Raw genomic sequence first — 15,172 nt, forward strand, 5'->3', positions numbered from 1 at the left:
AACTGGCACCAAACTTTCAGCTGACTACGAACATTTGCATGATTTACAGTAAAATCTCTTGCTGTGGCATTTAATGCAGGGGAAAATCCCAGCTAGCTTATATTTTTAATGGCAGTGTAATAGCTCATGCTTTGACATTACATAATTAGGAGAATGTGCAGCTGATATTTTTCATGAATGAGGTATGCAAGCCACTAGATGCATTTTCTATACCAGATCCGACAATTAAGGGTATTTCAAAATTCTACAAAGTGTTAGGTAGATAGTTTTATAGACAGAAAGCAATGTAAATGATATCATAGAGGACAATCACAGGGAAAGAAGAGTTCAAATTCTGCAGGCAATTTGTGGAAAAATTGTGTTCAGAGGAAAATAAGAGAATTCAGGAAAATATAGATAGATCAATGCAGACACAGTTAGTTATCGATGGGGCCAGATGCCACCGGTTCAGCCCTGCAGCTCATTGCATAAAGAGGAATCATCCATGCTTTCTATTGCTAGAACATTTCCACGTCAGATCATGTGGAATGTTTGAGCAATCACACTTACCTGCACGTTATGCTGCTGCTTGCTGTTCTTATAGTGTGTTAAAGTGAAGCAAAGGGAGTCCCTTGTACTCTCAATCAACATCAGACTTGCACACTAAAGAATTACAAAACCAAAAGCAGGACCAAATGTTAGACAACATTTTAATATATTGATTCAAAAATGTGAAATAAAGCAAAATTAAATATAAACAATACAGGCCCATTTCACACCAGTGCTGCAGTAATCTGTACGTTACTGCAATGTGCATCCCAACGCATCTTCCCAGCCTACTTCAATGCATGGTTGTGATGCACCGAGCTACTGAAAATGCTGCCGGTCCATTAGTCGTCCAAAACAAATGAATGGGCTACCTAAAGCAAAGCATGTCAATGATCATCCTAATTCATGTATGTGTTTATTGCACTGACCAGAGTGTTGTGAATGGGCCCTGAATACAAGTTATGTGCTACTAATAAAACACACAGTATGTACATAATAAATAGCAGGGAATACCTATAACTGCAATTATAAAACAGCCTAAAATTTCCAAGATGAAATCTCTGAATTGAGGTGACCAGAGCAAAGTCAATCATTAAATAAAAAAAAGTTAGTATACTGGAACACATCAGGGTGTAGCAGCATCCTTTCCAATGAAAGTGGCTAGAAGTACTGGCTCAGCCTGTCTGGGGATGTCTCACCCTGAAAGGGTTAATGGATCCAGGCCATACCATACTGGAACACATCAGGGTGTAGCAGCATCCTTTCCAATGAAAGTGGCTAGAAGTACTGGCTCAGCCTGTCTGGGGATGTCTCACCCTGAAAGGGTTAATGGATCCAGGCCATACCATACTGGAACACATCAGGGTGTAGCAGCATCCTTTCCAATGAAAGTGGCTTGTAGTACTGGCTCAGCCTGTCTGGGGATGTCTCACCCTGAAAGGGTTAATGGATCCAGGCCATACCATACTGGAACACATGTGTAACAGGGTGTAGCAGCATCCTTTCCAATGAAAGTGGCTAGAAGTACTGGCTCATCCTGACTGGGGATGTCACACCCTGGAGGGGTTAATGGATCCTGGCCATACCATACTGGAACACATCAGGGTGTAGCAGCATCCTTTCCAATGAATGTGGCTAGAAGTACTGGCTCAGCCTGACTGGGGATGTCACACCCTGAAAGGGTTAATGGATCCAGGCCATACCATACTGGAACACATGTGTAACAGGGTGTAGCAGCATCCTTTCCAATGAAAGTGGCTTGAAGTACTGGCTCATCCTGTCTGGGGATGTCACACCCTGGAGGGGTTAATGGATCCAGGCCATACCATATTGGAACACATCAGGGTGTAGCAGCATCCTTTCCAATAAAAGTGGCTAGAAGTACTGGCTCAGCCTGTCTGGGGATGTCACACCCTGGAGGGGTTAATGGACCCAGGCCATGTCATCATGCCTTGACTGTAGGAAACCCCGTGGAAATGGACCTTTTTAGTTTTACTAAGGCCCCATTCACACTAGTGCAACTTGTCCTGCGATTTTGGACCGCAAAATCGCATGACAAGTCGTTTTCCATTATTTTCAATGAGCCCCATTCATATCAGTGCGTTTTGAAGTCGCACCGACTTCAAAAGTAGTTCCTGCACTACTTTGCCACGATTTTAATGCGTTTTGAGACATATAGCCTTGCCATTGCTTTTAAAATTGCGTCAAAATCGCAGCAAAAATCGCGCCGCGAAATTGCGGCAAAATCGCGTCGCAATAGTGTGAAAGGGGCCTAACACTGAACACAGTAGTAGTGTTCACAAGCTCACAAGACACACACACAAGTTATGTGATCAAGTGGCCAAGTCCTTATACGCTTCCAACACCTAGGGGATCCTGGGGTATTTTATTCAGGCAGTGCAAGTATGTCAACCTTCTATTGCTCTTTGCTTATCCACCTCAGCAATACTGAATGTAGATTTAGGTTTGCATGTAAACGCAGGTCCACTTTAATGTGCATTTGTCAATATACACATTTCAGCCATCCTGTGTACACAAAAACTAGACATTCCTCAGCATCATGTACATTCACTTAACTCCTTTTTATAACAACCATAAGCAATTCTGAAGTCTTTACCGGGATGTGGGTTTTGTAAAAAAAGTGGTCTCCGCGTTTTTTTGTGATCAGTAAGGCCTTGTCAAAGAGGAAAAACGTCCTCTCGCTTCGGGCGCGCTGAACACGGAAAGTGCCCTCCAGAACCAGCTCGCCATACGTGGTAAGATCCATTCCTTTCCAGTTCAGCAGCAGAGACTGGATTTCCTGAGAACAGAAAGCAAAAAGATCTGGTTATAGAACGGTCTCTTTAAGACGTGCATTTCTCTTGTTGGTATATTGCCCTGGATTCTGAGTTATTGCTCAGCTGTGGTTCTACAACCAAATACCGCTTCCTCCACTCCACAAAAGTACACATTCACTTGCATTGGATTATGACATTTAATGACTGCACTGTATACAGTTGTGTTTTTCATTAGGTGCAGCCTACTGTTCTGCACAATTAAATGGTAACAAATGTGAAGTGCTCACATAATTGCTTTCAAGCTGCACTCCTTAAGAAAATAACAAAATGACCACAAGTTGCAAGAAGAGTCGGTTCACACTGGGGCGGCACGACTCTGTACTACTTCGGGGGCGACTTTTGCATTCCCATGCACCACGACTTCGGAGAGACTTGCATGGACTTCACATAATGGAAGTCTATGCAAGTTGCTCCGAGGTCACCCCGAAGTAGTACAGGACCCTTTTTCTAAGTCGGAGCGACTTGTGTTGCTCCTATTAGAACCGGTCCTGTAGCAGTCAATGGACTGCGAGGGAGCGCGACTTGTCAGGCTGACAAGTCGCGCTAGTGTGAATCGAGGCTTACTATCTAACTGACCATAAGTTACAATTACTATCTAACTGACCATAAGTTACAATTACTATCTAACTGACCATAAGTTACAATTACTATCTAACTGTGAAATAATGATAACCCCAGCAGTCTGCATTACACATCTGCTTTCAAGGTTCTATAGTTTAAAGAAGAACTCTTCTCAAACAGATGCATCCAAATTGGTAGAACAGTAGTGACGCTTCTGTGAAAATTGACCCGCAATCCCTACTATTTCCTGTGGCCCATATCTGTCAAGCATTATAGTCAGAATAAAAAAAAAATCATAGCCGTTTAGTTCTACAACAGTAAAACAGGAAAGCCAATCTCCCTAAGATGCAGCAGGAGTTTGTCCAATACAGCTTCATGTGGAGCACCTTAGGGTATCATATCCTTATCTGAAAATAGCGCTTTTTCTACATTGGGGAGCCCTCCCTACCGTTATCCCCTGAGCTAAAGACCTGTTAAAATGTCACAGTTAACACTTAAGGCCTGTTCACGCGATTTGCGATGCCCTATGTTTTTCAGCAGAGGAAAATCGCAGGTCGCCACTAGGGCACATAAAAAACAATTGCTTTCTAAACACCCCGTTCACACCTGATCTGATCTGATGTGCAATGCAGTGTGGAAGAATGCAGCGTGTCGGATTGCACCGCATGTCACCACACAGCAGCAAAATGCACCACACTGCTGTGCAGTAACATGAATGAGGAGTTAAGACCTGAAAAACAAGCTACAAAGAAAAACCAGCAGTGAGATGCAATTAAGCGCACATTGCACTGCTCCCTGCCGGAACTGGCATAGCACTAGGCTGCATGATAAAACTGCTGTGATTTACTTAGCCCAACTAGGACAATCAGAAAAAATAAAGTGCTGGAATGACACAGTTAAATTATGCATAGCAAGGGAGGGTTCTATAGAACTTTCATTTATCTTGATCTGTTACTGTATGATTTATACAAGTCAGATACTGCTGCACAAACATGAGATAAATTCACCCTCATGACTCACCTGCTGGCGCACGGCATGTTCATGCTTTCTCTTCATATCATTAATGTACCAGGCCACACCAGTCATGGTCTCGATGGCCTCCTCCACTACTTCATACCCTTCTTTATCCACATCAAAATGCTTGGCAATTTCCTGAAAGAAGAAAATTCTTTAATTTATCTACCAAAGTGAAGGCCATGAAATCAACTGTACATGAACCATGTGTGTATTCTATTAGTAGAGCTCCTTCTATACAATACACTCCAGACATAACATCATCATCTTAGAAAACATGAAAATAAGCATGACTGACCACCCCATTTACTTGTATTGCGCATGCTTACTGTGCCTCTAAGAATTTTACGGATACTGTGTTTGTGGATAACTGGCCACATTCATTTTAGTGGAATAGCCATTGCTATGACAGACAGGAGATAAGTAAACCGCTTTTGCACTGACTGTGACATGAACGAGACCCTTCCCAGTCATAAGGAACTGCTACGAGAAACTCTCAGAAGGCCATTTATAGTTTTTTCTAGCACTATCAGCACCCTTAGCCCAGGTTCACACTGATGCGGTGTGAGACAACGCATGCAATTCGCACATTTATTGAATTGCGCCATGGGGTGTGATTTGAACCAAGGATTTATATGGCTCAAATCGCACCAAACTCATGGAGGACCTTTTTTTGTCCACACCAGAATTGGATCGCATGGGGGTTCCCACCCATGTGGCCTGATTCTGAAAATTGCACTGCGTTTTGCAAACGGTTTTCGGAGCGTCGTTAACATACACTCCGCAATTGGTTCACATGAATGGATTGCATTTTTGATACAGTGAATTTGAACTGCATGTAGTGTGAACCGGAGCTTACAGTGGACCTTCAGTCATTTTTTCATCTTTCCATCTATTAAATCTTCTGTCCTTGTTGTTTTAACTTTGGATAGTAAAACATTTTTTTTTTCTACCAGTAAATACCTCATACAATCCACTTCCTCTTTCTTGTCTGGTAATTAGCATTGACTAATGACATCACCCACAGCTCTCTTGCTCCCGCTTGTGAGAGTTTGCCAGCAAGGGAGGGGGCAGGAGAGTGGAGGAGGGATGAGTCACAGTAGAGGCAAGGAGAGCTGCAGAGCTGGAGGGGGCTGGATGAGGGTTATGATGATAACATGAGACTGCAGAGATCCACGTGTATTCGAGAGAAGAGAAATGTGCAGTGTGTTTGTCTGTCTGTATATATGTGCATGTGTATATATGTGGGTTTGTGTATGTGTGTGTAGATCAAGGAAGTGAACAGGCAGCAGCTTCAACTTCCCACAGTTAAAATGGCTGCAGCCAGACTTAGTGGAGGGAGATTTCGGCAGTATATTTGGCAAGTACAGAATTGCAGTATATATAAAATAATATGCAAAGTGGAAAAGGAAAGCTCCAGATTGGAAAAGATGTGTATTAAAAATTATGTGAGGAGATTTGTAGATCCTCTTTAAAGCGGTTGTATCCCCTGTGTAAAAAAAAAAAAAAAAAAAGAACCCCTGCAGAACAATGACATAATGTGCTAGTATGCATCGCATACTAGCACATTATGAAATACTTACCTTAGAACGAAGCCCCAACACCGTCGCCCAGACACCACTGAGGGAGCTGACAGGTTCCCTCAGCGTCTCTTGCGGGTTCAGCGGCTCCGGTGCTGTGAGTGGCCGGAGCCGTTATAACGTCACTCCCGTGCATGCGTGCAGGAGTTCACTTTCCGGCAAGGAGCTCTGAAGGTCCGGCAAGATACGCCGGACCTTCAGAGAGCATGCGCAGCTGGTGTCAGCGGCTGCATGCAGGGTGAATATCTCCCAAACCATGCAAGTTTAGGAGATATTAATTGTACCTACAGGTAAGCCTTATTATAGGATTACCTGTAGGTAAAAATGAAAAAGCGGAGTATACTACCGCTTTAAGGGTTGATTTACTAAGATTGGAGAGAGCAAAATCTGGTACAGCTGTGCATGGTAGCCAATCAGCTTCTAACTTCAGCTTGTTCAATTAGGGATTGACAGAGAAACCTGGAAGCGGATTGGTTTCTATGAAGAGCTGCACCAGATTTTGCGCTCCCCAGATTTAGTATACATATACTAGAACCGAGAAGGGAAAAATAAATAAGTTACTTATGACCACATGGTGTACAAAGTAACAGGTAAGATAAGTAGTAAAAGGTAATACAATACATACAATGTTCCAAAGACAAAAATGTACAGCTGTAGGGCAAAACAGAACAGGAGTGAGCTCACAATACATTTTTTCAATCCACTTATTCAGATACATGCATTGGTTGAGTAGTTCTTCAATGAATACTGTGTGTTACCTGTAGCAGGAGATGGTACTTCAGTATCCTCTGTACTGGTTTTAAGAGGTAGGCTCCTAGAGGAAGGGGCTGCCTTAGTAATTCCTGCTTCTCCCTGAAGAACTTTGCCAAGACTTTGTTCCTCATGCATTCGGTCAGGGTAGCCACAGAGCTGAAATGAGATAAAGCCACCCCAGTGTTGTAGTTCAGAATGAAAATGATATATAAAATTCCAAAGTGTTGAACAGAGTTTATAACCAAAATTCTTGAAATGCTTACATTTCGAAGTAGGTTGTAAGACACGTGGCATGATATACTTCAGATTAATAAAAATAAGACTGTCTGAACACTTTTATTTTAAGTTTTCTGGATAGAGGAAAAGGGATAGATCCCCTTTCAGGTCTATATTATTTGTATGCAAGGAGTAAAGAGAGGCACAAATCACCTCCGCATCCAGTTCTAATTTTATTGAAAGTTTGGTACCATAAAAAGCCAACACATTTCAGGGGCTCAGAGGATATTCCTTCATCAGGGCTTTGTAGATATAAAAGATGGGTATGCTGGACTAATAGAAATAGAGAGCTTCTGCAGAAAAACACCAAACCTGAAGAGTGGCGCCAGATACTGGGTTAACAGCCTTTGGCTATTAAAACAAATGGTCCCACACCCCATATCCCTTATTTTCATGTCTGTATTACTATGAATCCACTGGAAAGGCTTAGGCCCCTTTCACACATACGGTCCGTTCAGTTCATCAGTTCAGTCACGTCAAAATGTATCAGTTTTTCATCCATTTTTTTTACATCCACTACCAATGCAAAAAAACGGACCATTTGTCCGTTTACATCTGTTTTTCGTCCAATCCGTTTTTTTGACAGATGAAAAAACCGGACATTTACAGAAGCGGTTTAAAACGGATGTAAACTGATGATCATCCGTTTTTACATAGAGATGCATTGATGTCCGTTTTTCATCTGTCAACGGATGGATGAAAAATGGACAAACTGACAGCATGTGTGAAAGGGGCCTGGATCTCAACTCCAGTCTCAGTGACACTACAGAAAGTGAAAGAACATCTTTCCAAAGTGATCACCATGTTTTGCAGTGGTCACTGAAAACCGGAGTCCTGTCTTTGAGATGTGCCCCCACCTCCTATTTTAGTGACGGATGCCACATACATTTTTAGACTTCTATGACATCTGGGAACTGGGGAAATATTCCCCCAATGGGGACAGACACAGGAACACCTTCTCCATTCTACTATTTAGAACTATTTATATACATATTTTTGACCATGTTTATGTCACATTTCATTGTAAACTGGTCTTCCCATGTCGAAAAGTAGATAAAGTCACCAGTTTGTTTATATTCCCCAATTTCTAAATTCTCACCAGAAAATGTCCTGGAAAATCTTTTTAAAGCATGTTTTCAGAATGCAACAGTCCTTTTGATCCACTGGTTGCAGCTTTAGTGAAAAGCACTAAGGAGTGGCAGCTTTGAATGACAAATCAGAAAGAGTGCGGGATTGACCAAAGTGAACTTCCGCTAAGCCTTGTTGGTGACAGATCTATAGGCATTGAAATGAATGTTTTATGACACAACTAGAGAGATGCCAGATAAATCACTTGGCTGGTTAGCCAATTCCTGGCCCCTGGATGCTCCCCGGCCTTTTGTTCATGCTCTGTCATTCAGAACCAGTTTTATGATCTTGTAGTTTCAAGCCAACAGGCAGAAATAATCGACCTATTTAATAGTCCTAAAGATTATGAAGAGAAAAAGGGACAATTGTAAAAAAAGAAAAAAAGTAAAAAAAAATGGAGTGTTCACCATACCAGTCAATTAGGTGTCCATGGTTATTGACCCAGCAGTGCTGGACAAATCAGGGTCAAATTTGAAACCTTTTCTCTTTCTAGCAAATGATTTAGAGGGTCATTCTCTCTGTTTCTGTGCAGTGCTGTGTAAGAACACTAAGGTATTCCTAGTATAGTGGTTTGGCCATTTTGGGTCTTTTTACATGGCGCTCCATTCATGAACAGAGTACTTGCTATCTCAGAGCAGAACACAACAGATGTCACTTTTGTGCAATCTGTGCCTATTCAGTTTTTTGTCTGCATTTTGACATCGGACTGAAGGACCTGTGTTGGATCTATGGGCTACCAGACGTAAACATCAAGTTGCCTCCGATCTGTCACGTTCAGGTCCAAAAAAGTGAAAAAGGATGCAGTCTTTTTTTTTTTTTTCTGGACACTGATGGACTTGGGAGGTAGGTGGATGCAAACGGACAGAAGTAAAGTCTTCGTTTATTGGTTGAGACAGATGGACTTGTGTCTTTTTTCAACCTGACTCCGTAACCTTCCCATAGACCTGTATTGAGCTTCTGATCAGGTCCATCTATATAACTGACAGGTAGACCTGATTAGGAAGCCGGTGAGCTCTATTAGCACCATTAAATCTCAAGGCATGGATTTATTCTTGCTTACAATGAGACAATTCATTCTTGTAATTAAGCAGCTGGATGGAGGTCCCACAAACTGAAGAATCCATTTGGCAGTATACAGTAGCCATAAAGCAACCGATTGTACATCTGCCTATGGAAGTTTTAAAGGTAGGTAGTACCCTTTTAGAATGCAATATATTTATAAATACACACACAGTATATATTTATATTACCAATCTTACTTTTAGTGCCCATTCACACTAGCGCGACTTGTCAGGCGACTTGGTCGCCTGACAAGTGGCATTGGGTCGCCTGACATAGATTAGCACAGGACCCGTTCTAATAGAAGTGACACAAGTCGCTCCGACTTAGAAAAAGGGTCCTGTACTACTTTGGGGCGACCTGCATTGACTTCAATGATATGAAGTCTGTGCATGTCACACCGCGACTTCACAGGTCGCCCCAGCAAGTCGGGTCGCCCCTATAAAACGGGGTTTCAAAAATCTTTTATATACTAATTATTCATCTTTTGAGCAATCTTATTAAAGTTCTTCTCCACTTCTCGTTGTCCCATTCACTTTAGTTCGGCAGTAAAACCTTGCCAGAATGGAGTATTTTTTGTTTGCTAATATAAATGTTTGAGATGCCTTCAGTTTCAGAATAAAGTCATCGGGTGTTGAGGCTTAAAGGCTTTTTGTTTCTTTTTAAGGCAGTAAGGGCTGTGTAATGAAGGAGTACACCATGGAATGTAGAGATATTCTGCAAGGTCAAGCAGTGTGCCTCCTGACTAATGAGCATGTGCCAGGAAATGAACACGCAGTACCCACAGCTAGGGAATCATTGGTACCGCTGATTTCCTGCTTTTGCCCAACACTTGTTTAAACAAGTCCACCTCCCCTCCCAGCTTCCACACCCTCCTTTCAGTTTCATGTGCATAAAAGGAACACAAACCTTCGGAGGACAGAAAAAAAAAAAAAAAAGCTGAAAAGCCTGAAAAGCATTCATGCCCTTCTGAGTACACCCTGGGCTTCCTCTGACGGGACTGACTCCCACTTACATCATTTTATTAGGTTGTTTAAATTAAATTCTAAAATAAAATCATTTTATTCCACAAGAACTGGACTGATTTCTATCCAAGAAAGAATTAAAGGGATACTTTCCATTGCCCAAGTAATTAAAGTGTTATTTAAAGGCAGAATTGTTGGTACGATGTACGGATTCCCTGTGGGCACTCTCTCCAGACACAGTTTGTCGGGGTGTCGGAGACTGAGAGCCCACACTTGTTACTAACCTTGTTCACTGAACCCAATATTGTATATACCTACTGCTCTCTAGAATATTGTCTCTCTGTAGGACTACTCGTTTCCACTGAGAATACTTCTATTGCTGCACCCCTCGCATACCCCTGTTCCCCCCCTCCTTTTCTTTCATTATGCTTTATACCCGTTATATTGTTACAAACCAATAAAAATTATTGAAACTAAAGTCAGAATTGTTTTTTTTTTTTTTTTTTATGTATAAACATGTTCTACTTACCTGCTCCATGCAGTGGTTATGCACAAATCAGCCCTGATCTTCCTCTTCTCAGGGCCTCTGCCGGTGCTCCTGGCCCCTTCCTCCTGCCAAGTGCCTCCAGAGCAAACAAACAGTTTGCTGAGGGGGCACCCAAGCAGGCTCACTCACGAGCCACTGCTCTACGTGTCCATTCACACACACAGCCGTGGCTCACTCCGTCCCCTCTCTCTCCTCATTGGCTGTGACTGAGCTAATGGCTCCCACTGCTGTCTCAGTCAATGAGGAGGGAGGGTCCCCAGAGAGCCGAGGCTCTTGAGCACATTGCTGGATCGAGAGGGGGTTCAGGTAAGGATTTTAGGGGGGGGGGCTGCAGCACACACAAGGTTTTTTTTTTTGCCTACATGCATAAAATGCATAAGGGTAAAAAAATCTTGAGCCTTTACAACCACTTTAAAATCTAGTGGTTGCCTCATAATCTGCTCCATGGACGCTTTCTAAAGCGCTCTATCTCCAAACTACAGCCCATACAAAATAAAAATCACTATTACTGATGTTTAAGTTTTCACTTTCTGTCAAAAGTGAACGGCTTAAGCCTTCATTCACACCGGCCTCCTGTTTCTGTTTTATTTAAACGCAGGTGGGAGGCCAAGGGACCGTAAAACTGTGGCTCAAGTGCCTGTTTTTACAGCCCACTTGCCGCCCGTGTAAACGAAGCCTTACAGCGAACCTGGAGACATATATACATGCTACAACTGAAGCTGGTTGACGAAGGCTGCTGCATAAACCACACAATGAACATACAAGATTAATATAATGCAACAAACAATGAAAGCAGACGTGCCAGCCGGTTTTAGAAAGAAACCTATCCTGCCATGGCACAAAAAGGCAGCTTTTACACCAAATAAGACATGAACATGTATGTCAATGGGCATCTTTATTCTGGAAATACTTACTTTGGATAGTTATTACAGTACTGGGTGTAAATATCAAAGTCTTGGCTCTGTAAAAGGTAAACAAGAAAAGAATAAAATAAATTAGAAAGCGCAGATAATTTCCAAATAGATTCCCCCTATCTAGCTCAGCCAGTGAGAAGACTCTGAAATTAAACTATAGATAATCAGGCTGTGTTTCTGTGTTAATGCCTACAATCATATCAGATCCATTACAATCATATCAGATCCATTACAATCATATCAGATCCATTACAATCATATCAGATCCATTATAATCATATCAGATCCATTACAATCATATCAGATCCATTATAATCATATCAGATCGATTATAAAACTGCTACTTGCAATGCTTTTCAGCACAATTCCCATAATCTTGCATCGGAAAACATTTCTTCTACGCCCCAACATATGTAGACTGCCAGAAGAGTAGAGATAAAGCTGTCTGTTCCCGTGAGGTCTATAGCCGCATATCTAATGTACACACGTGGAAACATTCATCTATTTATTTACAAGTAGTCTAGGTAGACCTGGAGCCAACTATTACCTTTTCCACAAAGCAGGTGGCCACAGCCACGGGGTCATCTCTGCAACTGTCCAGGTCCTGGAGAAGTTCACTGAACAAAGAAGACAATGTGAGGATATCAGAGGATTACCAGTGCCCGTTATTCATCCATTTCATCAATTCACACACAAATAAATAAATAAAAACTGTACAATGCAGATCGGGGACGCCCTGATAAAAAGGAACCTAAAAATGTATCTAAACCCAAAATCAAAAATGGTATATATTGTATCCTTAGGTGTTGAGGCTGCATTCGTTTTATGTGTGTTTTTTTCTTTTATTTTTATCTGCTGTTCTGTCTAGTAATGCACTTTGTGTCTTATGCCCAGTACACACGATCTGAAAATGGGACGACGCTCCGTCCATTTTTGTTTGGTTGCTAGGAACTCTCAATTATATTCGCGAATGGGAGAGGGTACTTGCAATACGAATTTTCTCGGACGATGATTCAAAAGTTTCCGGTATGCGTAACCACGCCGTAGCGTGTGAGGGGAAAGGAGGTCTACTGCTCCCCATTTTTTTTGGACGAACAACATACTGATAATACGATTATCGTACGATGTGTTTTAATACGATCAAAATTTTTATGCTTGCACGACCGGATAATATCTGGCGAACTGTCGTGATCGCCTCTCGTAAGCTGTGTACTAACGATCAGATTATCGTCCGATCTTTTCACAAGCGTTATTTTTCGTCCGATTTTCGGATCGTGTGTACGGGCCATTAGGGTGGTCCCTCTATCTATGGAGGAGCAATGAAGACACTCCTGCACAGCAGCACTGGCTGGAGAGGGTAATGTTAGATGGACTAGTATAGTAGGATGGACTTTACAATAGGAATTCAATTAAACCAAAATCCTGTTAACACTTTATAAGCAGGTACAGAAATGTTTTTTTCCCTTTTGGGATAAAGATTTTACATAAATGAATAAAAGCTGATCATTGTAAGCACCCCTGTCAGTGTTAAATGGTTTGCCTCATCCCTCTAACTGGCACTCTTGCTGGACGGCTAGGTCTGTTAAAGAATAGCAGATCTACAGGAAAAGCTGGCAATAGGTGGGTCAGTTTTTATCATTCAATCTGTGGATCGAACAAAAACAATAAAAAATCTGACCCAATTTCCACATTTGGGGTGGAAGGGGGAATCCTCCCGTGTCATCCTTCTTCTAGCAGTGGGGAGACTTGCCTGTCATCAGAATACATTGATCAGCGCTGCAGCTCTGATCGATGGGATATTTTTCAGCAGGGCGGTTGTACAGAAGTCGATCAGAAGATCCATTTCTGCACAACCACAGTGCCCATACATGGATGGAAATTTGGCTGGGCTCTGCTAAACCGGCCACATTTTATACTATCTACGGGTAGCTTAAATACCAGAGGGGACTCAGAAACACAAAGCCTGCTTATTATGCCACGTTTGACTTTAGAACCATTTTAAAGCGGGATTCTGACCTACTTTTGTCGCTTAATTCATAAACATGAATAAATAATGTTAAAAGGGAAAAAAAAAAAAAATATATAATAATAATAATAATACTATATATATATATATATATATATATATATATATATATATATATATATATATATATATATATATATATAAATATTTATGTATTTTATTAATTCATAAATCTATTCTGTTTTCAAACATTTATTGCTTAGTGTGGAAATAATACTTTTTGGCATGTAGGTATATTTAGGTCAAAACTTTTTCTGGAGGGGGAAAAAAAGGGGGGAGGGGGTGTTGCTACAGCAGGGCGTTGTTAGAACCCCTGTTGGGTATTTATTTGCTGTCTGTGTCCAATTAGGGGGGATCTACATTTTCTTTGTGTCACAGAAACACAAGAAGAAATAAAAGGGAAGATCTACCTCCATGGAAGAGTTTATTTCTTTCTATTTCTTTTCCGGTGACCGCTGTAAAATTCTGGCATCCCAGTGAAAGGGTCACCGGGCCAAATAGAAAAAGTGAATCTCCCTAGTGGAGACACAGACAATGATAAAACGGACAGGGGCTCTAACCCTTGCACACTTCATCTAAAACTAAAAAAAAGTTCCACCTTTAGAACACTTTAATTGCTCATATGTTTAGATATCATCTTACAAAGTGTTATTTTATCTGCTTGTCAGTTATTTCCTCTTCCTGTCCTCTGATACTTCATTGACTTCTCCGCTATCACCAACCCAAAGTAAAAATACCGAAATATTCTACAAAATAACTCCTAACTGTATTAAATTCAGTTCATGGTAACGTCTTTGGTGGATTGAACAATCCATTTTTTCTTTGTGTGTAAAAGAGATGGTAATGGAAACCTAGCATTCTCCGTAACTAGAGTTTTAATTGTTTAACTATCAAGAAGTTTACAGAGGACTGGTAAACCTACAAGTAACTACAAGGAAATCCCAATGTGGTCCCATGGTTTAGAGGAAAACTAAAGGCAATGCTTTTCATATTGGATAAAGTAAAGCCGGCCATACACTGAGCTGTGGTTGCAGGAAAGAAATTTGCTTGATTCCCCCAGCAACTTCATAGCCAGTGTTGATGTGGCAATCCCCCCTGCCAGGCCATTGTCTTCTCCTGGCGGGGGGTTAGGGCAGGAGAAGCTGTGCCCGCCGGGAGAAGACAGTCATTATCGCTAGCGATTATAGCAGCCGCTTTGTGATAATTGCAAATGAATCCGGCAGGCTGGTTGTACCCAAAGTTCATCAATCAACTTAGTACATTCAGCCTGCCCAATAATGGTTCTATCCCTGTTCTAGGGACAACCCAAAAATTGGGACTTTATTTTACTTTCACTCAGTGATAATGATAAATATGACAAAGAGAAAGGGTGAATCTCCCTATGTGGGAGCATTGATAGCAATAAAAACCTGACAGGGGTTCCAATTACACTCCACTCTGTAAAGAAAAAAAATTGTATATATATATATATATATATATATATAT

General features: G+C 41.4%; 1 protein-coding gene across 1 annotated transcript in view; it reads right to left on the bottom strand.

Moving 5' to 3' along the window:
• PLEKHG3 (pleckstrin homology and RhoGEF domain containing G3) overlaps window positions 1-15,172 on the bottom strand; it is a 343,950-nt gene that overhangs the window by 37,637 nt on the left and 291,141 nt on the right. Inside the window, exons 5-10 of the mRNA XM_082242593.1 lie at window positions 12,209-12,278; window positions 11,662-11,708; window positions 6,778-6,928; window positions 4,446-4,577; window positions 2,645-2,827; window positions 550-642 (exon numbers count right to left, since the gene is read on the bottom strand). Of these exons, the coding sequence (XP_082098719.1) occupies window positions 550-642; window positions 2,645-2,827; window positions 4,446-4,577; window positions 6,778-6,928; window positions 11,662-11,708; window positions 12,209-12,278 (676 nt within the window). The remainder of the gene's footprint in view (window positions 1-549; window positions 643-2,644; window positions 2,828-4,445; window positions 4,578-6,777; window positions 6,929-11,661; window positions 11,709-12,208; window positions 12,279-15,172) is intronic.

The sequence above is a fragment of the Pelophylax lessonae genome, assembly GCF_965119305.1.
Source record: "Pelophylax lessonae genome assembly, chromosome: 13".
Classification (NCBI taxonomy): domain Eukaryota; kingdom Metazoa; phylum Chordata; class Amphibia; order Anura; family Ranidae; genus Pelophylax; species Pelophylax lessonae.